Raw genomic sequence first — 25591 nt, forward strand, 5'->3', positions numbered from 1 at the left:
TGCGTCCCACACGGTCTGGTATTGAACGTCCTGATTTTCATTCATTTGGAAGAAAGCTTTAGTTTCTTTTTCAAGAGATGCCACTGTTTCTACGTTTTGCAATAAGTCCTCATTTAATCTCCATCTCCTCACCCTTTTACTGTCTTTTGCCAACCACAATAATGGATTATGGCCTGCATCTATTTTCGGAAGAATCTCTATTTTATTTGTAATAAGTCCCAAGTCTTTGGTGGTCCATGTGACGGAACCGGCCCGATTCTGCCTTCAGACCCGGTCCCGTCAACTCCCTATTGAGTCGCCAACTCCTGGAGGGAGCTATTTCTCCTCCTGCCACTTGGGCTCGCTGCCACCACCTGCTCAGTCTAGGGGTTCAGATTGAGAGGAACAGGACTCCCAATCCCCCTCTCCAGCTACAAGGCCAGGCCTCAAGGCCCTCTGCCACCCAGCACTTGGGTATCACAGAGACCACAGCACTTCTTCGGGGAACCCCTGGAGGATTGGCACCTTATCCAACTGCATGCCTTCCCCCTTCCCCGGGGCCCCCTTCTTAAAGCAGCGTGGTCTAAGGTGGTTGGGGATCTATGTGGTACAGAGTTTGACTGCCAGCATTCAAAACAGTAAAAATATTTAATTAAAAGAGAAAAAGAAAAGAAAAGAAAAGCACAACGAAAACAGTTGCCTGTAAAAGGTTAGCACAGCACAGCACCCGCACAGCATGACAAAGAAAAGGTGGTTATAAACGCATCCTGCTGTCCCTGATCTAAACTTGCCCTGTCTTGTGGATGACTTACTTGGTCTGACTACCTGGGGGCCTTTTCCTCTTGAATAGGCCTCTTCCACAGGCAGGAGCCCCCATGCTCACAACCTCCTCCTTTGAGCGCCCGTTGAGGACTGCCTCTCTTCCTGCTAACTCCAATACAAAGAACAAAAGAACTTCCTGCTGCTCTAGGAGGCTTTCCCCCTAGAGGCGCTGGTTTGGCTCTGGAAGGGAGGGGGGGTTGGAGGGAGGCTAGGCCAAAGCCTGCTTAGCAGTTTCATGTTCCCTCCCAACTAAGATGGCGTTTCTCCACAGTCCATAACATGTCAATTATTGAGGAGTTATGCCTTGCTGAAAAGAAGGTATAGTCACGCACATTAGGATTGAACTTTCTCCATACATCCTCCAAACCTTCTTGTTTTATTAGTTCAAAAAATGACTTTGGTAACTTGCTGTCTGTATTTTTTTTCCCAGATCTGTCCAAAGAATTTTTAATAGTTCCATTAAAATCTCCCATTAACATTATCTGATCATATGTCACTTGGTCTAACTGTTGCATAATGTCTTTGAAAAAAGCATTCTTTGCCCCATTTGGGGCATATAGTCCCAATAACAATGTTTTTTTCTCATTTATCAACACCTCCATTGCAACATATCTACCGTCACTGTTCTTAAAAATCAACTTTGGCTCCAATTCTTTTTTAATGTAAAAATCACTCCCCTTTTTTTCCCTTAGCCAATGAAAAAAATTCTTCACCTAAAAATTTATTCCATAAAAATTTATAATCCATTTGTTTGATATGTACTTCTTGTAGACAAATTATATTACATTTTTGTTTTTTAATCCAATGAAACGTTTTTCTTTTTTGTGGTGAATTTAGTCCATTTACATTCCAAGAAAATTTGTAATCCATAATAATTCTTCAATTATTCTGTATCTCCAAATTCTTTATTGTCCGCAAAAAAACTTTCCATGCCTTGAGTATCTATTATTGTAATTCTCAATCTTTTATACTCAAAGCTAAGACCTTCTGGTAAAATCCATCTATTATTCCCTTCGCCCTTAGCTTCTCTGTCAATTTTTTTAAATGTCTTCTGTCACCTATAACTTTCCTTGGCAGCTCCTTCATTATTCTTATTCTGCTTTCTTCCACCATCATTGCTTTTTCAAACTGTTGACTTAAAATCCGTCCCACCATGTCTCTTGTAGACTTCCGGGGTTGGGAAAATGGAGAGCTGACCCGCTTCTTGCAAGAGGAGAGGACAGGAGCCTTTGTTTTGGACATAAAAGGTGACTTCAACGACTGCTGTCTACCTTTTCCAGTGAGGGAATTGTCTATGACATGCTTGAAGAATTTTGAGGGGGTTTACTTTGGCTGGCGAGAAGTCCCAGAGGGATTCCTTTCCGGCTTTGAAGAGCCCCCAGTGAAGAATTGCATTCCATTGTCTACAAAGGATCTCCATTAAATTGACTTAAACTCATCAAGATTCCAACTTTCTATGGATTACAATAACAGCTGAAGGAGAAAAGATTAGTGTAAGAAAGCAGAGACTTTTCATTAAGGTAAAAATTGTTATCTACCACTCCGGGACTAAAATAAGGTTTTTAAAATTAAATATTTAAGATCTGGAAGGAACTGTAAGAGCATAAAGCTAAGAAGAAGTAAAAGGGGGTAAATTTGGACTCTTTGAAACTTAAAATAAGCAGGAAAGTACAGAAAAATAACTGACGTTTGACATACCTGTGGCTTTGGAAAAAAAATACCCCAACATAACAGAGTTGCTGAGCTTCAAGATGAAACAGGAAGTGATGTGTTACAACTATCGAGAGACTATTAACCATAGAGAACAAGACTTCATGGCCAGAAAGTCAGGAAGTGAACACTGAAAGAAGAGATCTGTTTTAAACCTCTGGGGACATCTCTAGAGCCAGAAATCATAGAGAAACATCAGCAGCCATTAAAAAAGGGTTAAAGGTTTTATATTTTTAAAACAGAATGGGACTCTAAAAGTTTATAAAACCGACAGCAATCATCTTAAAAAGAAGAAATATTTTGGACTATATGTTTAAAAATAAACTTTAAGGCTTATTGGAAAAGGAAAACTTTTTGAAAAAAGGGGCTTGGAAAAATCGCGGCCACCATCTTGGATTTTTTTAGAACTTTAAAAATTAATATCTTGAGCTAGGAAGCTCAGAGGACGGCAATTTTGGGCTTGTTGGAAAGGGCATGCCCTAATCTATTGGAATATATCATTGGTTTGCTGATTGGTGAGGTCAACCTATAAGCCCATTCTGTGCAATGGGAGTACAGTGATGTCTGATCAAAAGTCAGAACCAAGGCTTAAACGATTAAGATCAGGTTCACTGGGAGGTGGAAAAATGGCTAAACAAGTTCAAGAGCAATTGGATGCGATGGAGACAAGACTGTTGAAGGCGATGAAAGACTTAGCAATTGGAACTGAGAAGAAACTAACAAAGGAAATAAACTCCAGTGCTGAAGAAGTCAAGAAAGAAATTAAAAAAGAGATTGAAGATCTCAGGAAACAGTCACAAGCTCAGAAGACACAGGAAATAGAAATTAAAGTTAAAGACCAAGATGCTACCATCAAGAAAATGCAGGAGAAAGCAACACTACAAGACTGTAAGTTAATGGAAAACATGATCCGTCTAAGAGGTGTACCTGAAAATGACCAAGAGGACTTAAAGAAGTATATTTCAACAATCATTGCTGAGTATATGGGAGAGGACCCTGATGTGACGGGACATCTGTATGACTATGTTTACAGGGTTAACTCTGAATTTGCTAGAAAGAACAAGCTACCAAGGGATGTGGTAGTAAAATTTACTACAATAATAGAATTCTGATCTCCATGTTTGCCTATCAACTACATTTTCTATGATGTATATCTGGAAACACAGTTACCCATTATCCCTCCTTATAACAGCCACTGTGCCATGAGTTCAGAGACAAGTTAAGGGAGCTCAATGCAGAAGACGATCCAAGCACAGACAGCTTTAAAAGGGAATTGATAGATTCATGGATAGGTGGATCAGTGGCTACTAGCCACAATGACTCAAGGGAACTTCTACATTCACAGGCAATAAGCCTCTGAATACCAGTGACAGGCAGTATCAAGGGAAGGCCTCAACCTCTATGCCCTGTTGTTGGCTGTCCAGAGGAACTAGTTGGCCACTACTATGTAAGATGCTGGACTAGATGGACTTCTGGTCTGATTCAGCAGGGCTCCTCTTCTGTTCTCAACATGAACACATAGTTGCTCACTATACTCAGATGGGGTTGCCAGCACAGTCTTAGCAAATGCTGGGAGATTTTGAGAGTGGTGCCTGTGAACAATGTGACCTCTGGAGATGTGTATTTGGATATTTCTGATCTGAACACACTTCACTAAAATACCTTATTGATATTTTCCAGACATATTTAGGTATCCAGAGTGATATTCAGGTTTTCCAGAATACTGATACACCGAGGATACGTTTGGCTAGCTCCATCTACCGCTGCCAGATCCAAGCAGATGGCATTTCTCTTTGGTTATGCTCCACAACTGGCTGTCTGGAGCACAGGTTATGTGAACACTGCCAGGCTAAGGGCCAAAAGAGGACACGTGCCTTTGGCCATGCTGCTGGAAGAGAACAAATGCTCAGTATCAGATGAGCTGCCTCCAAGAGAGCCAGGGCCTGCTGCCTGGGTTTGGGGAACTAAACAAAACTAGTATTGATACACAGCAGAGGGGAACATGAATCATCTGGCTGACAATTAAGTGTTAGATTAGGAGCTGCACACAGGAACACAAGAAAGGGCTTCAACAAGGCTCAAAGTCATGAGACCTATTAGTATGCAAGCCCTCTTTCATTTCCCTGCCTTTGCCAGATGCAAAAAGCAAGGGGAAATTACGATGGAGAATGATGCAGGGTTTTTGTTTTTTTTTAAGGCACAAGAGACCCAGAACTCTACAGGTATGGTGGCTTTAAGCATATGTCTCCCATATGTATTTGCATATTAGGCCACACCTCCTGATGTCACAATTGTTTCACACAGGGTTTTTTTGTAGAAAAAGCCCAGCAGGAACTTATTTGCATATTAGGCCACACCCCCTGACACCAAGCCAGCAGGAACTGTGTTCCTGCTCAAAAAAAGCTCTGGACTTATCTGAGATACGCAGTAAGTATATGCCAGTCAAATCAGTAGAGCTTATTAGGTGGCCCTCAGTATTGCATAAATTCAGAATATACCAGCAACAGATACAAAATGAGGAAACAGGCATCCTATCAGATTAATGTTTTCTATGAAATAGCTAGAGTTGGAAAAAGACAGATGAGACTGGCCCTTCCTAGTATCCCATCATCAGCTGTTATGAATTCGATGGAGAAATATTCCAAGGAAATTCTGCTATATCATAAAAGTGCTTGCAACATTTGAATTAATTTTCTGTCTGGTGTTTTATTTTGACACACACATACAGAGCACTACAGATGCCATCAGAGACAGGCAACTTAGGCTGTTTCCACCCAGTCTGCATTCTGTGTGTTGCTTTCATTGCTGCTGTGTAGATGGAGGAATGCGTGTTGCAAACCAAAATTCCATGGGTTGCACACTTTCCTCTGTCTTTCTTCCCACATGTTCTGCAGGCAGCCTGTACTGGCTCTTTGGGGCATGACTGTCAGACTGCTATGTGACTTGCCACCCACCCACCCTCTTTACACATATGCTATAGCACTATAACAGCTCTATTGTGTGTGTCAAGTGCTGTCAAGTCTCAGCCAGCATTTGGTGACCTCATGGGATTTTCAAGGCAGTTCATTAAGCAGAGGTGGTTGGCCACTGCCTTCCTCTGCAGAGCCATCCTTGATGGTCTCTGTCATGATCCTGGGCCTAGTGAGGCCTGTAGGCTCCAGAGAAGCCTGCCTAGGAGTTATTACAGAAAGCCTACATTTCTCAGGGTCCCTTCTGTCCCTCTGATTGGGTGGCAAGAATTTGGAGGGAAGCCAGCCCAGAGAGGGGTGGGACCTGGGAGGAAAAAATAAAAGGGCCAAGCACAGACAGGGTGTGTTCTAGGGTTGCCAAGTCCAATTCAAGAAATATCTGGGGACTTTGGGGGTGGAGCCAGGAGACATGGGGGGTGGAGCCAGGAACAAGGGTGTGACAAGCATAATTGAACTCCAAGGGAGTTCTGGCCATCACATTTAAAAGGACAGCACACCTTTTTAAATGCCTTTCTTCCATAGGAAATAATGAAGGATAGGGGCACCATCTTTTGGGGCTCATAGAATTGGACTCCCTGGTCCAATCGTTCTGAAACTTGGGGGGTATTTTGGGGAGAGGCACTAGATGCTATACTAAAAATTTGGTGCCTCTACCTCAAAACATAGCCCCCCCCAAAGCCCCCAATACCCGCGGATCAATTTCCCATTATGTGGGAATCAAGTGCCCAGTAGACATTTGCCCCCCCGCCACGTTTTCTAAAGCGGGGGGAGGGCCTCCAAACCAGGGAATCCCCTGCCCCCTCCCTCATACACAAATACTTACTGGGTCTTGTTCCTGCAGAACTTGACTTGATCTGAAAATGAAAGCAAAACAAAGGGAGGGGCCGTTCTCCAAAGCCCTTCCTGTTTCCTGCTTCCCGCTCAGCCTTAAAGGCACATATTTTAAAAACGGACCTGCAGGAGCTCTAAAACTACATGGTGATTGTGGGGGCGGGGCTTTCCCCGCCGGCCAGCTCGCTGGGGGCAGGGAGAAGCCTGTGAAAATGGGGGATCCCCCGCTGGGACCTGGGGATTGGAAAGCCTAGTGTGTTTTTTCCTGAAGAGGCTGCAGGAAGTGAGGTTCTCTCTGGAAGGCTAAGCTGGAGGCAAGCTGTAGTCTAGAGAGCTTGCAGCTGGGAAGAGATCCCTCACAAAAGGGAGGTGGTGAGTTTTGGTATTAGCAGCAGGGAATGTCTAATTACTTGCGTCAGGGCTTCTGTTTATTTGCACCCACCTTTACTGTATATATATTTCACTGTTTTTACCTACATATTATTGTAAATAAAATGTTGTTGTTATCCTGCCTGGGTCCTCACATCTCCTTGGTCAAAGTTAAGAGCTATTTACTAATAAGGATGACAGGGGTGGTTGGGTGCTCTGGGCGCTCCCATGCAGACCCTTATCAGAGTGATGGCAGCCAGTAGTAGGCCTTCCTAGGCCCCTGCTGCGTGACAGTCTCCCATCCAACTACTGATCCTGCTTAGCTTCTAGGATCTGATGAGATTGGGCTATACTATACCATTCCACATCCCAGAAAAAGCTGTATTAGTATTTAAAATAAGTGGCTATAGATCATTATAAGGCTATAGCAATCACTAGTTTTTCTTTTGTATTTGTGCATAAACAAAAAAGACAAGCAAATGTGAAACTGAGTCCTCTTCCTTCCCCGTTCCATAAGTGATCCCCTTTGTCTGATCAACTGGGAGCTGTCCATTAACAGCCAGCACATTAAAGAGGAAAAAGGATCTAATAGCTAAGCATACAATTTTTCTGTAAGACACATACACCCAACCTCATTTTGGACATGTGCTACAGCAATATATCAATATGCCACAATGTTTATTTTAAACAGTTGTCCAGTGGTATGGCATAAAAGAATGCTGGGAAATGGTATCATGAGAGGCTGGCAGTGGGCGAATGATGTCTATGTGGGTAACATCTTTCCAAGACAGGAAAACATGCACCGTTCCTTCCAGACAGCATGCATGCCAATGCACTTGGAGAGGGTGTCCTTTCCAAAATGACTGCAGTAAAAGCAGGTTTGGAACAGAGTTTAGTGAGGACAGCAGCAGCCCGGAAACAGGATGGGTAGAGCACATTGTGTTGAATTTCCCTCCCCCAAATGCTCTGGTTTGGAAGCTAAGGCAGAAGAAAATTTCCTCTCAGCACAAATGAAATAAGAACAAAAGCCAAAGACTTGTACTGTTACACCTGCCTTTGAATTCTGACAGGAAGTGAGGAATGCCATTTATAGAAGGCAGACATTTCAGTGAATGTCTCCTGCCTGTTGATCTCAGGGTCACTTAATTCTTTGGTCTTACATAGTGAGTGACTTTTGGTTTAAAGAATTAAATGGGCCAAGGCAGTAGCTGTGTAAGAGAAAGGGAGAGATCTTTTTATTTTTAGAACAAGGATGACCTTGTCCCATGCTAATGAAATTACTATATTATTGTATGTTATAAGCGAGAGAATAAATCACCAGGGATGCTTTTAAGATGACTTATTTTAATAAGGTTGAATGTACTCAAGACTGGACCTACTAAATGTACTTAAGACTAGGCCTACTAAAACCGTCGTTCTCCTGTCCCAGTCTTAATTTAAAATGGTGCTGATCTGCAGTGGAATAGTTAGATTTGAGCTTACATCCTGAAACTCTTGTTGGTTCCTTAGGTGCTACTGGACTTGAATCTAACAAAAATATGATTTTTTTTACTTCTTAGCCTCTTTTAACATCTTCTTAGAGTTGGTTCATGTTTTGGATATCAGTTACCCAGTCACGCTCTTCTATGCATATTTTCATTTTCATTATTACCCTTGTACCTAATTCCAGTGTGGCTGTGTGCCAAACACAAAGCCAATAAAACCATGCTACCTCACAGACTACATAGAAATTGCTTTATAACAGATGATTCCCCAGGGATGCATAAAAATATGACTTTCTAACTTAAGAAAAGACCCCATCTTCAAATGGCCTGATGATAACTGAGTACACTGTAGAAAGCAGGACTTTTGGGAGTGATCAAGAATTGGACTGAACGCTTGGAACAAAGGTGTCAAACCTATGGCCCAAGGGCCAGAACTGATCCACTCAGGCTTTAACCTGTCCCATGGCTTTCTTCTTCCCTGCCTCCTCCCCTGCCTGCCCTCACCCTTCCAAGCTCAAACTCCAGCTGCCACTGAGCACAGGAAGCAGAGGGTGAGGCTGCCAAAATTCCTACCTCCTCTTCCCTGGCAGAAGCTCCTCTGTGCGCCTTTGCAATATATTGCAGAACAAAAAAAGTTGCAAAGAAAATGCGAAATAGATTTTCCATTCCCAGACTTGTCTATCTGGCCCTAGAGACCTTAACTGAAAATCCATTATGCATATGTCAGGTTTGCATTCTTGGCTCCCATTATTTCCAGATGGCCTTCAAGCCTCTTCCATCTCATACTACGCTGTAAAAAAATTTGGGACCCTGGCCTGCAGAGTCACTGCGAGTAGATGAGGAGAGGGGGAGAAGCTTGCAATGCCCAACCATTTCATGTATTCTTAGCCTCAGAGCAATATATAAACATATACATGTGTTTATATTTTTGGTTTCTGATCTCATTTTTGTGCTTTTTAATGTTTTATTTTTTAAAATTTTACTGCCAAATTCCACTATTTCCCCACTTTTCCATTTTAGGTAGGTATCTTAAGTCTGGTGGGAGGGGGGAAGGTTTGGGAGCTGTCAGATATCAAAGACTGTCAAAGTGTTGCAGGAGTGTTTAAGCATGTTTGTATTTTAAGTTTTAAAAATCTATATTTAATTTCATAACTATTTGTCTGCCTTCTTCCCCACCCATGAGCCCTCAATTTGTAACCAAACTGAGTCCACATATTTACATGCATGTGTAGGCCCTTCCTACATTGACACATGTACATCCCATTTCTCATTAAGAACATAAGAGCATTGCTGGATCAGACCAATAGTCCATCTGGTCCAGCATCCAGTCTCATTCAGCAGCCAATCAGTTCCGAATGGCCAACAACAACAGGGCATAGAGGCTGAGACCTTGTCCTGATGTTACCTCCTCCAAGCATCCCCCTCCCATCTCCCAGTATTTGCCAGTGCAGGCCTGGCAGCCCTACTCTGTGGTACAAAGTCTAGGGGAAACTGAAGTCCTAGGGTGACATCACATCCCCAAGCACCACCCTCAAATCTCCAGCAGTTTCCCAAACCAGAGTTGGCATCCTTAGTGTGGGGAAGACTGCATCCACTTGAAGCCCCAGGCAGCTGATGTTTTGAAGCAACCTTCAATCCAAATAGCTACATTTCAGGACTGCAGTCTAAATTTTTACAGATTTCTTCAAGTGGTTAAATCAGATTCAGAAGATTACGCACCCTTAGCTACATTCTTTCAGAAGTGGCAAGAACTGAGGGACGTATCTAGGTGCATCTCTAAGGAGAGAGCCATCCTAAAGGTCTCTGCTGAGTTGTACTTGGGCCGTGCCAAACCAGAAGCGCCACCGTCTAGGCTGGAAGGGCTCAGCTATCTCTGCTGCCTTTGTCCCATGGCTGATTATTCCATTTGCCAGGTCCTTGATGTAGCCTGGTGAATCACAAATGCTGATGTTCCTTTACACTGCAGCCTTTTAAACTTGGGCCAGAAAGGAACTAAGACCAACAACTGAGAGCTTTGTCCTCTGCTCCTGGCAGTCTCTTTTTCTGCCCCCCAAAGGCTGGAGCTGGTGCCTAGGAGACCAAACCCCCTCCCTTTTCCTGGAGGGAGCTACTACTTAGGATACAAAATGTACTGAAAGAACTCAGCCTTTTGAACAGTCAGCCTGAACTGATGCCAGAGCTTACTTTTTCTATAAACCCTTCCCTTCTCTTGAAGAATAAATCTGATTCTGTCCATCAAGTCCTAGAAGTGGAAAAGTCCAAAATAACATCTAATAGCCCACCTGCTGTGAGGAAGGAATGCTCATTCTTTGCCTCTTTATAGGGTTGCCAACTCCAGATTGGGAAATGCCTGGAGATTTGGGGGTGGGGTTTGGGGAGTGGAGGGACCTCAGCAGAGTGTAAGGCCACAGAGTCTACCTTCCAAATCAGCCATTTTCTTCAGGGGAACCAATTTTTGTAGTCTGGAGATCAGCTGAATTCTAACAGATCTCCAGGCCCCACCTGGAGGTTGAAAAGCCTATACCTAAGCAGCCTCAGCCATATACAAAAATCAGCTGCCACTCTGCAGAAGGAAAAACAGCGGCAGCACAATAAGAACCAGCAAAACCAAAACAACTGTGCCTCAAACAATTATTACATTTCCATTTTGATACAGAAATATTTAGAAACTTTTATGAGTTATTAAGCATCAATAAATTCATATTACAATAACAAAGTTTAAGAAGTCCCATAGAGAGCAAATTAATTTCACTGCCTGGGTTAAACTAACGGGAATGGGTCATATCTGAACAGAACAACTGAAGGCAGAACTATTTATTACTCCAGAATAGGTGTTAACAAAGTACCTGCGGTCACATCTGTTATGGACCTCCTAGTACCTTGAGGCCTTGCAAGTCTGCCAGTATCACAGGCACAGGACTTTTTGAAGGAAAAGCCCAACAGGAACATTTGCTTATTAGGCCACACCCCCTGACATCATCATTGTTTCACACAGGGTTTTTTGTAGGAAAAGCCCAGCAGGAACTTATTTGCATATCAGGCCACACCCCCTGACGCCAAGCCAGTTGGAACTGCATTCTTATGCGCTTCTGCTTAAAAAAAAGCCCTGGTTACAATCAATGTGTTCCATCACCTGCAGGCCCTTTCAGCATACACAGGCTTAACTGTAACTGCTCTCCGCTTATAATGCACTGTAGGAATGCACTGTATGGGTAGGGTTGCCAGCCATGGTTTGGGAAACACCTGGCCCGCATCTGGGCCAATGACCCCACCATCACCACCACCTGTTTCCGCTTGGGAAAACAGCATGGGAGGAAAAGCTGAAACTCGCACCATGTTCGCAAGCCAAATCCAGCCACACAGCTCTGGGGAATGCTAGGTCCCTGATGTTACAAGTGACAGGCATCTTTTTTTTTTTTTAATTTTAAAAATTTTTATTCAACACCACAGAAAGACGAACAAAAAATAAAATTGTATACATACAAAATAGTCAAAAGAATCCTTCTTGAAAGTATGTGTACATATATCCTCAGAAACCCCTAAACAAAATGTAACCAAATATTTTGAATTACAACCAAAAGGCCTGCCCAAAACTGACCATATTTACATTAGTAACAGAAATTTATAACTCTCACATTTCAAGAGTGAATTTACATAGCAAGATGACATTTACTCTGTTTTCCCAGCATCCTCATCTTGCTGACTCTGATGTTCTCCTTGTCATCGACTATAATTATAAATCAATAGTCATTAATCGGAATACTGAGTGACCTTATGTCATTAATGGAAGGAAATTTATTTAGCTGGAATGAAGGGGGAGCTGCTTTGAGTTGCTTTTGGAGCAAGTTTCCAGTGGCATTAACTATTGCTATGATGGATAATACTAAAGCGGGAGATTGGTTTCTTCAGAAGTGGTTCAACTTCCTTGAGTATGTGAACAGTTCTGATACTATTTTTGGGAAACTACCCGCAAAATATGTAAACTTTATGATATACTGATACTCATTGGATGTATTTCAATGCTTTTTGACTGTCTGATTTATGTGTATAATTCGAGAAGTTTTTCTGCAACACCTAACTAATATGATCAGATGTGACGGTAATCATATGGATTTGGTTTGGACCCCGTATGGGGGTGTGTTATTTGTTGTAATTTATTGAAACTTTTTTGAATAAAATTTAAATTATTAAAAAAAAAAAATTCTATCCTTTCTAACAATTTTGAAGAAAGAAAAAAAAGAAGTGACAGGCATCAAGCTGGAAGAAGGAACAGAAGTGATCTGGGAGCTGGCTGAAGGTGAAGCACCTTGCAATGCAGGATCTCTCTGTCTCTCTGGGGATCTGATGTCACAACAGATCTGCTGCAGTGTAGGAGTGACTCTTTGCCTCCATTCACTTAATATGTCATATCTATGCTCCTGTTCTTTCTGGTGGTTTGCAGTCTTCTAATATCCTAATGCATTATTACTAAATATCCCATTTTGCTGGCTGTACTGACTTACTATGTGTAATCCACCTACGGTGCATGGGAGAAAGGCAATAAAATAAGTACCTCTTCCTCTATTCTTGTAATTAAATCAAATTTTACAATTGGTTTTCAAACAATGTTTGGATTGGGTCTGGGAGGTAAGAAGGGGGCCCAGAAAGAACCTGTCTCAGGCTCACAGTGCCTATCAGCAGTCCTGTTTACAAAGGCATCATCCACCTTCAGTGCTATTATGCAAAAGAAACCAAACCTGGCAATTCTACTTCTGGATCTTCTCACTGCTCAGGGAACTGGAGAGAGTGTGACAATAAATAAACCTGGATAGCCACAATAACTGCATTTATTCAACCGATACCTTTGTATCCTACACTTTCTCCGAAGAAAGTGGGTAGCCATGTTGGTCTGAAGCAGCAGAACAAATAAGGGTTTGTAGAATCTTTCGGGATCAAGTGCCGTGTTCTTTCGGGATCAAGTGCCGGGATCAAGTGCCGGCACTTGATCCCGAAAGATTCTACAAACCCTTATGATGTTACCAGCTGTGAAAACCTGAAATCTTTGACAGCAGAACAAAGTTGGGAGTCCAGTGGCACCTTGAAGTCCAACAAAGCTTTATTCAAAGTATGTGCTTTCCTACACCAGCACACTTCTACAGCAGTGTTCTGTATAAACTGAGTGACTGTGAGCTAGGTCACAGGTTTTTTTAGCCTCTGGCTCACATCAGAGCAAACTAATTTATGCAGTAGCTCACAACTTTAATGTCAGTAGCTCACCAAGCAGAATTTTTGCTTACAAGATTCCACAGCTTAGAGGGAGCATTGTTCTACAGGTATAAACAATGGAATAGGGATGGTGGCTCAGTGGTAGAGCATCTGCTTGGGAAGCAGAAGGTCCCAGGTTCAATCCCCGGCATCTCCAAAAAAGGGTCCAGGCAAATAGGTGTGAAAAACCTCAGCTTGAGACCCTGGAGAGCCGCTGCCAGTCTGAGAAGACAATACTGACTTTGATGGACCAAGGGTCTTATTCAGTATAAGGCAGCTTCATATGTTCATATGAATAAAATCTCCTAAAGTCCTACTTGCAGGAAAAGAGGGGGGGGGGCAACTGTTAGGAAGGGCCAGTCAGAGCCAAGATGCATAAGTTGAGCTGAAATAGGATCAGGTATCAATGAATGGCAGCAAATTAGCACGCAAATGCCAGAGTTAACAAAGAGATATGAGAATGAAACTAGAGTCCAGCAGGCAGCACCCCCAAGATGAACCACGCTCAACCCTGGCTACATGAGAGAACAGAGACACAGCATGTGCATTTCTTCACATACACTGAAACAGATTTCCTCAAATATTACATGCAGGTGGGAGGGGGAGTAATTGCCAGCAATTATACTGGCTACCAATCCACTCCCATGCCTAATTAATACTGCTGGTTTTGACCTTTAAAGTCCCACATGGCTTGGGACCAGTCAACTGTCATGTCAGCTTCCGGGGTGACATGATAGAGGTTTACAAGATAATGCATGGGATGGAGAAAGTAGAGAAAGAAGTACTTTTCTCCCTTTCTCACAATATAAGAACTCGTGGGCATTCGATGAAATTGCTGAGCAGACAGGTTAAAACGGATAAAAGGAAGTACTTCTTCACCCAAAGGGTGATTAACACGTGGAATTCACTGCCACAGGAGGTGGTGGCGGCCACAAGTATAGCCACCTTCAAGAGGGGTTTAAATAAAAATATGGTGCAGAGGTCCATCAGTGGCTATTAGCCACAGTGTGTATGTATATATAAAAAAAAATTGCCACCGTGTGACACAGAGTGTTGGACTGGATGGGCCGTTGGCCTGATCCAACATGGCTTCTCTTATGTTCTTATGTCTTCTACCATATGTTCCTGCCTAGGAATTAAGATCACAGGCCCTCCTGACTGTCCCATCAATCAAAGAAGCTCATTTGGTAGGTACACAAGAGAGGGCCTTTTCAGTGGCAGCCCCATGATTCTCGAACAGCCTCCCCAGGGAGGTGTACTTGATCTCCTCACTTTCAAGTCTTTAGGAAGCAGTTGGCTTTATTTTGGGACAGAATTTAATGAAAGCAGTCCAACATTGTGAATTTAAATTTTACTTTTATGTAATTTTATATGATCTATTTTATGGTGTTTTATTTCTATTACAAACGAGGTTGAACATCATAAGGAAGAAAGGCAAAAAACAAATGCTTTATATACATAAAGCACAGGAAGGAACATATATTTAAATCATATAGCCTTGGGGAAAATCTATTTTTCAAAAGTGTATCCTGGAAATTTAAAAAAAACCCTCAGCCAGCACAAAGATTCCCAATTTGCTGACTGCAGGCACTGTGATGCCACCAACTGTTTCTTCAATAACAACTCAATTTCCTGGGTGGGATGTAAAAGGAACCATGCTGGATCAAACCAAATAGGATTGCCAACTCCCAGGTAGGATCTGGAGATCTCCTGGAATTACAATTGATCTCCAGACTACTGAGAATCAGTTTCCCTGGAGAAAATGTTTGCTTGGGAGGGTGAACTGTATAGCATTAGACCCCACCGAGGTACCTCCTGCCCCAAACCCAGCTTCTCCCCCAAATCTCCAGGAATTTCCTGACCTGGAATTGGCAACTCTAAAACCAAGAGTTTGTTGAGTCCAGCATCCTGTTTCAGACACTGGCCAGTCATGCCCTGAAAGGCATACAAGGTTTCCCCTTTGCCCACCCTGCTAAAACTAGTAAAAAGATAAACTGTTTCTGAACACGGAGCATCTATTTAGCCATCATGGCTAACGTCCATTAATTAACCAATTCTCTATGAATTAATCTAATCCCTTTTAAAATCTATCCAAAACCAGTGGGCTCAGGATGCCAGTGAGACCTGGGAATCCCCCGGAATCACAGTTCATCTTCAGACTACAGAGATCAGTTCCCCTGGAGAAAATGGATGTTTTGGAGGGCGGACTCTATCACATTATACCTCACTGAGGTCCCTGTCTTCCCCAGGCTCCATTTCCAAATCTCCAGAATTTTCCAAACATACACTTGGTAACCCTACAACTTCTTCCATTGCTGGCCAAGGGGGACTCAGTAGCTCTGAGTTAATATGCATCATGTGAAGAAGTACTTTTTCTTTCCTCAATCTGCCCATCAACCACATTGGATGCCCTGAAATCTAATGTTACTGGAGAGGAGAAAATGATCTTTCTCCATTTCTTCTACCCTGTGCATAACTTTTGTCACCTAATTAGGAGCTGAATCAAAGCCCTGCAATTGTTACATCTCAGTGCCACAAAATTCTGTCTTGCCTTTCCCAAATGCTGTACATAAATATTCCATGCACAAGGAGCTGGATGGCACATGTCTGTCTCCCACATCTCAGTGCAATAGAGGGCCATCCCAAAGGATGAATGGCCCTATTCACAAAAAAGACATTTCCTTGCATATGTCTTTGCTGCCGGCTCCAAGAGTTCCTAATATTGAGTGGCAACCATAACATACAGGCATACCTATTCATGACTTCATGGGAACAAATGAACAAGGCTAGCACCTTGAATCACACAAGTTGCAAATTGCCAGGCATTGCCTAGGCAACAGTCAGCCCTGGAAGGCAGGACGTGCTATAAACTGCTCCTGGAAGCCAGTATGTATCAAAGCACAATGGCACAATATGAAATTTGGGGAGAGGGGTTGATGGAATTGAAATTTGAAATACACTGGTGAATCTGCAAAGAAATGAGAAAGAAGAGGTTGTATTTCGAAAGCTGCTAGATATAGGTTTAGCCTGCATCCTGTTTGCTGTAAGTAGGTTCCTACTATGTAATTTTTGCATTATTTAACACATCATTTTAATACTTACACTTTGTTTCAGTTCTGTTTGCAGATTTCTGGTTGGTTTCAAATTTCTACAATGAAATTCCTATTTTGTTTACTGAATGTCATGTGGTGTTGGAGGAGAATTTTATGGATATCGTGAATTGCCAAAAAAGATAAATAAGTAGGTTTTAGATTCAGTCAAGCTTGACCTCTCCCTAGAAGCTAAAATGACTCAACTGAGGCTATCGTACTTTGGTCACATTATGAGAAGACTGGAAAAGACAAAAAGTTAAAGAGAGCAGGAAAAGAGGAAGATCCAACAAGAGACAAATTAACTCAATCAAGGCAGCCACGGGCCTCCATATGAAAGACCTAAGCAAGAGTGTTAACAGAACATTTTGGAGGTCATGAATTCATAGGCTTGTCATAAGTAGGAAGAGACTGGACGGCACTCAATACACACACACACATATAATGTCTTGTTGATTGTATTGACTTACTCTGTGTAATCCTCCTTGAGTCTCAGTGACAAATGCAGACTATAAATAGCATAAAAACGAATTTATGAATTTTAATTCACAGCTTTAGTTCAAATTTATGAGCAGAAATTCTGGACCCTTCTCTACCCTGTTCTGCTTATCTGGATTAAAGTGCTTTTAGTTAGCAAAGCGCTTTGTGATTTGTATTATCTTTTATATTTACAATATCCCTAGGATGAAATTGCTTTTATTGCTATAGTACTATCAAACAGTGAGGCAAACAAAAACATGATATAGCCTACACTACAAAATGAGCTCATGTTAGATGTGACATCTGAATCCAGCTCTCGTTTCAAGCCCGTTTTGCCAGTGTGTAGATAAAGAAAGGCCATATCAAATCAAATTTATTCTCTTAGGGGAGGGGATAGAGCACAAGCTGCATGCCTCTCTGAATCATCTAGGGTTGCCAGCCCCAGGCTGGGAAATAGCTAGAGATTTTGGGGGTGGAGCTTGAGGAAGGTGAGTTTGCAGCATAATGGCACAGAGTCCAACTTCCAAAGTGGCCATTTTCCCCATGTAAACTGATCTCTGTCACCAGAAGATGAGTTGTAATAGAGGGAAATCTCCTACCAACACCTGGAGGCTGGCAACCCTAGGATCATCCTGTGTCACAATTTCTAATACGGTGCAGTGAAATGCCAGCAGTGCCTTTCAGATTTACAAAATCTTCACGCCTCTAGAACTCTCCAAACTGGATATGAAATACATTATGATTGCAAGCAATATATGCACACTAAGCCCCAACAGATTGCAGGTTACTAGCACAGGCAAACAGCACACAAGACTCACTTGTATGACCCTTTCGTACCAATCTACTTGCAAGATATCTCATGAATTCCAATACAGAAGCACCATCCATGTAGATATTTGGTAAAGTATTAAGTGGACCTCAGGGCTAGTTATAGAGTTCACAATACAAGAAGGCATGAAAAGGAGGAAAAGTCCTGCTTGTTCTGGGAAGAGAAATTCTTCTTAATTTGGCTTTGTGCAACTGAAAAGCCAGGGACACAGTGTTCTAGGCACACTCACTACACAACGAAATTCTGGGACCATCACCACCGTACACCCTTAAGGAGCAAGAAACAAAGATTAGTACTAGCAAAACATAGTGCCAAGAAAGGCACTTCAATTAAATGAGGGCAGGGGGAAGCCAATGCAACTAAACCCATCCTGGGTTCTCCATTCTCATGAGACAAGGCTGTTTTTTTTTTTTTTTCAAAAGGTATAACCTATCAATTATCTAAACATTCTTGATGGCTACTGTAACAATGTACAGTAGAATTACATGGTAAGGTTATTCTTCATAACTGGAGTTGACAAGTGCTAAAATTATTAATTAGGGGACCTTTAATAAAATCCAGAGATTTTCCCCCTTTCCCAAGTCCTCCCCTGAGTAGAGCTAGGGCAGTTAAATCCCCCCCCCTCCAATAGCTTTCTCAAAAAAGAAGCCAAGACAGGGAACCACAGAAGAGGGGTACTTCAAGCAATGGGGTAGATAACAAAGAATATGGAAAAGATCACTTTATAGGGTTTGTTCACTAGGAAGCTACATTTACCTTAAATGCAACATGGGTGTTGCTGTCCCCCTTAATAATACTAATTGCATGCTAACAAGCAGCAACTGACTCAAGGCAACCTTAGGACCATGCAGTTTTGCAGGCAAGAGATGAGCAGAGGTTGTTGGCCATCACTTTCCTCTGCGTAGCAACCCCTGCCCTCCTTGGGGGTCTTACATCCAAGCACTAACCATAGCCAGCCCTGCTTACCTTCCATATTTTGATGAAACTGGGCTAAACTGTACTGTCAGGCTGCACCTGTCCCGTTTAGAAGACATATTTTTTTTATGTTTAAGACATCACAATTCTGCTGGTTTCTTCACTGTTACACATCTGTGTCCTTCACTATAAAAGGTAAAGGTAGTCCACTTCAAAATTCCTTTACATCTGCAGCTAAGACAAGTTAATAACTGAAATCGTATTCCATTGCTTTCAATGGGATGTAGGTCCCCAAAACATTTGCTGCTGCATTAAGTTTAACATGATAGAAATACACGATGTTGTAATTTTTCTCACAACAGCCCTGCAAGGCAGGATGGTATTATTCAAATATTGCAAGTGGGGGGGGGGCACAGGAGGGTGAGAGAATAGCTTGCCTAAAGTTCAGAACAGCAGTAAGATTTGAACTGATTTGAACTGAATGGGCTTAGACTGTAGTAACTTTCCTTAGGATTGCCCTGTTAAATTCATAGCAGTGTCTTTCTGCCACTACAACACAACTGCACCACAGATAATTTCCTGACAAAACTGGATTTATTGAAAATACACATACACACAAAACAAAAGGCAGCACTTCTCGGAAAAGTTATTTGCTTTCAGATCCTTCTAAACATATTTAATTTTAAACCCTGATGCCAAAATTTAAGATGGGCAATCAAAACACAAGCTCTGTCATAACATTTTGTATGCATTTGCAGCTAACCACTGAATGATGAGTCTCTCTGGCAACTCATCTTTGCATAAACATGCCTAAATCCACCTGCTTTGTTTTTAATATTTGTTCAGATTGTTCCAAGGATTCCAGATGGTCATCCAGACCCTCCATCCTCAAATTCAGAGACACAGATCAATCCTCAGCTCCAAAGAGAGTTCCTTGATTTTCCTTCTCAGTATGCCAAACTGCAAGGAACCCAGAGCCTTCCTGAATGAGGGGGAACAGCAGGTATTCAAAGCTGCCACCTGAAGAATCTTCACCTCTGCCTAGGAACTGAACAACATGTGCCCACATGCTTTCAGCATCTGAACCAAACCTCATTCCCTTTCAAGGGTTTCTGCCGAAGTTCCCCACCCTTCACAAAAGCTTTATAAAGAGTGCCATTTTCCTACCTGTGTAGATTATAAAAAGGCAAGCTAACTGCACGAAACCCGGAGCACTGAGAACTCTGGACAAGACTTGCCTTTCCCTCTTCATTTTGGGTTTAGTTTTCAGTCCCTCTCACACAATTAGCATGATTTGTCCACTCCGGGCACGTCCCTTAGTACCACTTGGAGTTGTTCTGCCACCGCTGAACCCTGCCAAGTCCTTTTTCAATAGACAGAGCTCTGTGTGTTGTTGTGAGATTTTGTTTTTCTCTTTTCTTCTCTTTTAGTCAGACCTGATGTTTTCTGGATTTATGAGCCCTACATTCTTTGTTTTGAAGGGTTGGCTAACTGTCTTTCAAGGGAAAAATAATATATTTAAAAAAACAACAACCCAATATTCCCAAAACTTTCAATAATCTTGTATCAAAGGCTTGATTTAAGATTCTCAGCAAAAATTCCAGAACACTTTTCTGTAGCCTCTCCTACAGTCCCTAGGGAGGGTTTTTGACATATGCCACACAGTACCCACAGCCCTCTCAAATGAATGTCTCAGCAGGCGAGCGAGGCAAATTATGGGAGCCATTTGCATTTTCCCGGCCTTGAAAAGAGTTGGGGCTGTTTGTCTTTCGCAAACCTTCCTGGGCTTTTTCTAGTTTCTAGCTTATGGCTAAATTGTTCCAGGCAAGTAGCCATAACTTGAGAATGGATTTCTGCACAGGATGTGGCATTTGCAGGCAGGACACACAGCTGTTGGAATTACCCTCCCACCAAAAGGCTTTTTTTAGACCAACATAGATTTACATGATGTAGGGTTGCCAACTTCCAGGTGGGGCCTGGAGACCTCCCAGAATTACAACAGATCTTCAAACTATATAGATTAGTTCATCTGGAGAAAATCACTGCTTTGGAGGGTGGATTCTATGGCTTTATACACTGCTGAGGTCCTCTCATATATAAACTTTTCAAGCTCCATACCCAAATTTCAAGGAATTTTCCAGCCCAAAGTTGGCAACTCATTTATGTCTCATCTTCTTGCACTCTGGAATAAGGCAGTAACAATGAAAGCACACATTTATTTATTTAGTACATTATTTTCCTGCCATTGCTTCAAAGAGCTCAGGACAGTCTGTTATTCTTCCCTCCCTCGAGTTTAACCTCACAACATGATTAGGGTGTGAGAATGACTGCCCATGATCAACCTGCAGGCTTCCATGGCATAAGAGGGATTTGAACATGGGTCTCCCAGATCTTATAAGAGCCCCGTGGCACAGAGCGTTAAAGCTGCAGTACTGCAGTCCTAAGCTCTGCTCACGACCTGAGTTCGATCCCCGGCGGTAGCGACTGGTGCTTGCACAGGGGACCTTTCCTTTCCTTTTCCTCCCAGATCCTAGTTCAACACTCTGAACCACAAGATGACAATCCAGTGAGGCTTCAAATCAGGTGTGAAATGGTCATGACATTACATTTCTCCATAGTAAGTGGGATAAATCTATCTTACCTGGGCCTCTTCCTATTGTAGCAGTGAGGATATAAGGTTTAAAGTCTCTACAAATACTAAGAAAACTCCAAGTAAGAGAAGCAAAGGAATCACTAAGACGAGGGAAAAGACCAGCCATATCCAAGAGGAAGTCCAAGAATCCTCTCTAGTCAGTGTGGCTCTGTGGTTTGGAAAAACACCTTAACATTTGACATACTTTTTTTTACTGGAAAGATAGATGACACTGAGTACAAGATGACCCCCTTCCTAAAAATGTTATACACACCAAAAAGTATTATTACTGGACTTAAACTTAACTTGTATGTGAGATGACTCCCCCTTTTAATGGCATATCTGGGTGGGGGGAGGAACAGCTTTCCATGTAAATGACTAGGTTGTCAAGCTCAGAATTAGCAAAAGCTTTGCTACTTGGTAGACAAACTTGTATTCACCAAGAGAACCTGTAGTAGTAAACATGAGCACCCCCCTGTATGATACATACAAGCTGGCAGTGTAGTAAGCTAGCCATTAGAAATGACTAGCGTGGCCAGCTTATGGAAGTAAGGTTGCCAACCTTCAGGTGGTACCTGGAGATCTGCTATTACAACTGAGCTCCAGGGAAGAGAGATCAGTTCTCTTGGAGAAAAAGGCTGCTTTAGAGGGTGGGCTTTATGGCATAGTACCCTGCTGAAGTCCCTCTTCTCCCCAAACCTTGCCCACCCCGGACTCCACACCTGAAATCTCCTGGTATTTCCCGATTAGAGGTGGCAACTCTATATGGAAGGCACAAATCTGGAATGAATAGTGTTGTAAGCTGGGTTTAGTTTAAAATGAGGACAGAGCACAGCCAAGACACAGCCTTCAGATAGAAACCAAGTTTAGTGACGTTTTAACTCCATCCCAGCAGCCTGGTATACCTTCCGCAGAGTAGGTGGTTAACTGTTAGGTTCTCATAGATGGGATGTGAAAATGGGACCCACTGAAGATCAGAATCAGTGGTCAAACGGCAGAACCAACAGAAAATACTAATTTACCCAAGGTCCTCAGCCATCTCTCAGTCTTACATAACAGCTATCAGGGAGGACAGATAAACTAGAGGAAGACCGCTGCTGTGTTTAGAGAAGATGCTTTCAACAAAGAAAGGCCTGGGCTGAAAATTAAAATTGGCAGCAAGCCTAGTGATGCAAAAACCTTGAAGGAGCAGCACAGCGCATTCCTTCAGGTTAACAGGCAGCAAGTTGTTTTTCAAAAGCCTGCCTCTCTTCTATGTTCTCCATTCGGGGGAGGGGGGGAGACTTCATCTGAAAACTGGCTAAGGGTGATGGTGTGGAATTGGTTATGCCCAGTGTAAAGCTGGCCGGCTGGCAATCCTAGAACTGATCCACAAATGTTCTTTAATGCCAAGGCAACAGAACCGTATGAAACAAACCAGATGCAAACAAACCCTACAACCCCCCGCCCCCCCAAAAAACCAATTAATTTTAATTGTTCATTGTGCTACAAATGAGCCAGTGTAATATACCAGTGGGACTAGGTCAGAGGGAACACAAAGTTCCATTCGCCCCTACAGTTTGTTGGGTGACCTTACAATGTTTCTTGCCTCAGTTTACAGGGCTGTTATGAGGATAAAATAGGACTGGGCATGCAACTCTGAGTTCCTTGAAGGAGGGGCAGGATGAAACAATGTGACAGTTGCACTGTACATCATTGTACATAATTTTCATGATAAATTCTAGACTTGATTTTAGCGGATTAAAGACTAGTTACCAGTCTCCAGAGGGTGGCTGAAGATCTCCCAGAATTACAACTGGTCTCCAGGTTACAGAGATCACTTCCGCTGGAGAAAATGGCTGCTTTGGAAGATGGACTCTATGGTGTTATACCCCACTGTTGTCTCTCCCTCTCTAAACCCAGCCCTTCCTAAACTCCCCCTTCCCCCCAAATCTCCAGGAATTTCCCAACCCAGAGCTGGCAACCCTATACAGGTTCCAGGGTACTGCTTAAGCTAGCTATTCAGAAGGATAGGTACATTAGCATAAGAGATTGCACTGTACCACATCAACCCATGTTCTTTAACTCATAGGATACCAGGCTTTTAAATGCTTCACATATTTCAATGTACGTGAACAACAGCCAAAATGTATGTGAAGTAAAAATGTATGTGAGCAGACAAATAAACACTGCCCTAGCAACAACCATCTCAGAGAAGTTGTTAGAAATCACAAAATATTTTGCTGGCATGCCATCTTCAGATTTAAGAGACCGGTAATGGCAATCAGTCAGGAAACACTATCATAAACCAGTAGGTCTTTTCCCTGTGTCGGTTTGTCAGGCCTTTGGGTTTTGTTGCTTTTAATTTCAGCCTTAGTCATAACAGTCATCCTACAGCCTAACTAGGCCAGCATTCCAGCCCCCATGTGCCAATTAGTCTCCTTTGTGCTCTTCCAAATCTTTTGAATAGGACACGGTTACCAAACACAGTCAATTGCCAAAGTGAACTGAATGCTTTTACAGTTCCAGCTCTGTTGTACTTAATCAAATACAATATTTACTATCAAACAGCTGTTCTAAAATGGCTGATTAAAGGTGTGGGTGGGGGATGACTTGGTGGGTTTCCCAAATGCTCATTTGGTGCAAATCACTCTATTTATTGCTTCTAGCTTCCAAATCTCATCAAGAAAGTATCTTCTTGTTGGGCAGTTGGCTGTTGAGCTCCTTCCAAAGTGTTTGAATACAAACCTGTAAATAATTATTTTCTAGAGAGAAAATTTTCCCAGGGCTCTAAAATTTTTGTTTTAGACCAAAACAAATGATCATCACTCTCTTGCTCTCCACCACTGGAGTTCTTGGCCTTGCCTTCAAACTGTGAAAAAAAATCACAAACAAAGCTTTGTTTTTTGCAACAAGTCAGCATCTTTCTGAATCCTGCAGTCCTTAATTCCAGCTGGCTCAGCCATCATTCCTATGACGTGTTGATATGATCAGATAAGCCTCCAAGACGCCCAGCTGCTATCAGATAGGAGGAGAAAAGTACAGTGCCAAGCAGAGAAATGTTATAAACACATAGTCCTGCAGGGAGCAACAACATTCTATCCTACAGAGGAAGGAGAAGGGAATGGGATTACCCCTGCAAAGATACGAAATGAAAATGCCCAAAGTTAGTGGCTAGTTTGGGCCCTAAAGACCACAGATATGACCTCCTCATCACTGCAGTAGGTAGCATTTTGAGTGTACCATTTATGCACTGGTTCTGAACAGCAAAAACAAACACATATGCAACAGACAGCTGCAGCTTTGGAACACTTTTAGCTCAAACTCAGCACTCATAGTTCCTTGGAAATCTGTAAAACTCTAACTTTGAATGAAATTAGGTTTTTATTTTTCACTGCTAAGACCTATTGAAAAAACAGGAAGAATAACCTCTATACATACAGAGAAGCAAATCAAAATATAGTCCCCGTTTCCTCTGTTCTTCCTATATTCTGCTTTTAGATAATAAATTCCTTGGAGGCAGAGACCAATTTTCACCTATGTAACTGTTAAGATTCTATATTTGCTAGTACTGTAATTACCACAATATAAATGTTATTGTGTGCCTGTTCTGAAATATAAGTAAAAGCCACTCCTTAAAGAGAGATAGCATGACAGATTTCAAACACTAGACTTTTGCAAAATAAATGTACAGAATTTACAAGTCTCCCCTGTAAGCAGAACTTAGGTTGCAAAAGTGTATTTTCCCCTACATTCTTTTCTATTTCTAGTAAAAATCAATTTTTAGAATACCACAACAGATCATAAGTACACGGTGCTTATTTTTCAAATTCAATTAATGGCCAGGCTGGGGGTGCTGACTGCAGCTGGGCCTTCCAATTATAAACCAAACACTAACAGCTAGGACTAAACATGAACCAAGACTTAGCCTCAAAACTTGTGGCTTTCAATACTGGAAAGCTCTGTCCCAAATATTACATGAAAAACCCAAACAAGTGAACCAGCCTTACAAAGGAAGAGGAGCTGGATTTCTACCACACCCTTTGCTCAAGAGTCTCAGAGTAGCTTGCAATCTCCTTCTCTTCCTCTCCCCACAACAGCCACTCTGTGGGGCTGAGAGAGTTCTGTGACAGACCCAAGGTCACCCAGCTGGCTTCATGTGAAGGAGTGGGGAATCAAACCTGGTTCTCCAGATTAGAGTCCCCAAGCTCTTTAACCACATTAAACTGGCTCTTGTGATGTGAGTCAGACCTTTAGCC

General features: G+C 42.3%; 1 protein-coding gene across 1 annotated transcript in view; it reads right to left on the minus strand.

The window, feature by feature from the left end:
• Window positions 1–20211, minus strand: part of HEPACAM (hepatic and glial cell adhesion molecule) — a 43541-nt gene extending 23330 nt beyond the window's left edge. The window contains exon 1 of the mRNA XM_060251803.1: window positions 19889–20211. Within this exon, the coding sequence (XP_060107786.1) occupies window positions 19889–19973 (85 nt within the window). The 5' untranslated portion in view covers window positions 19974–20211. The remainder of the gene's footprint in view (window positions 1–19888) is intronic.
• Between the last annotated feature and the right edge of the window lie 5380 nt (window positions 20212–25591).

The sequence above is a fragment of the Heteronotia binoei genome, chromosome 12, assembly GCF_032191835.1.
Source record: "Heteronotia binoei isolate CCM8104 ecotype False Entrance Well chromosome 12, APGP_CSIRO_Hbin_v1, whole genome shotgun sequence".
Lineage (NCBI taxonomy): Eukaryota > Metazoa > Chordata > Lepidosauria > Squamata > Gekkonidae > Heteronotia > Heteronotia binoei.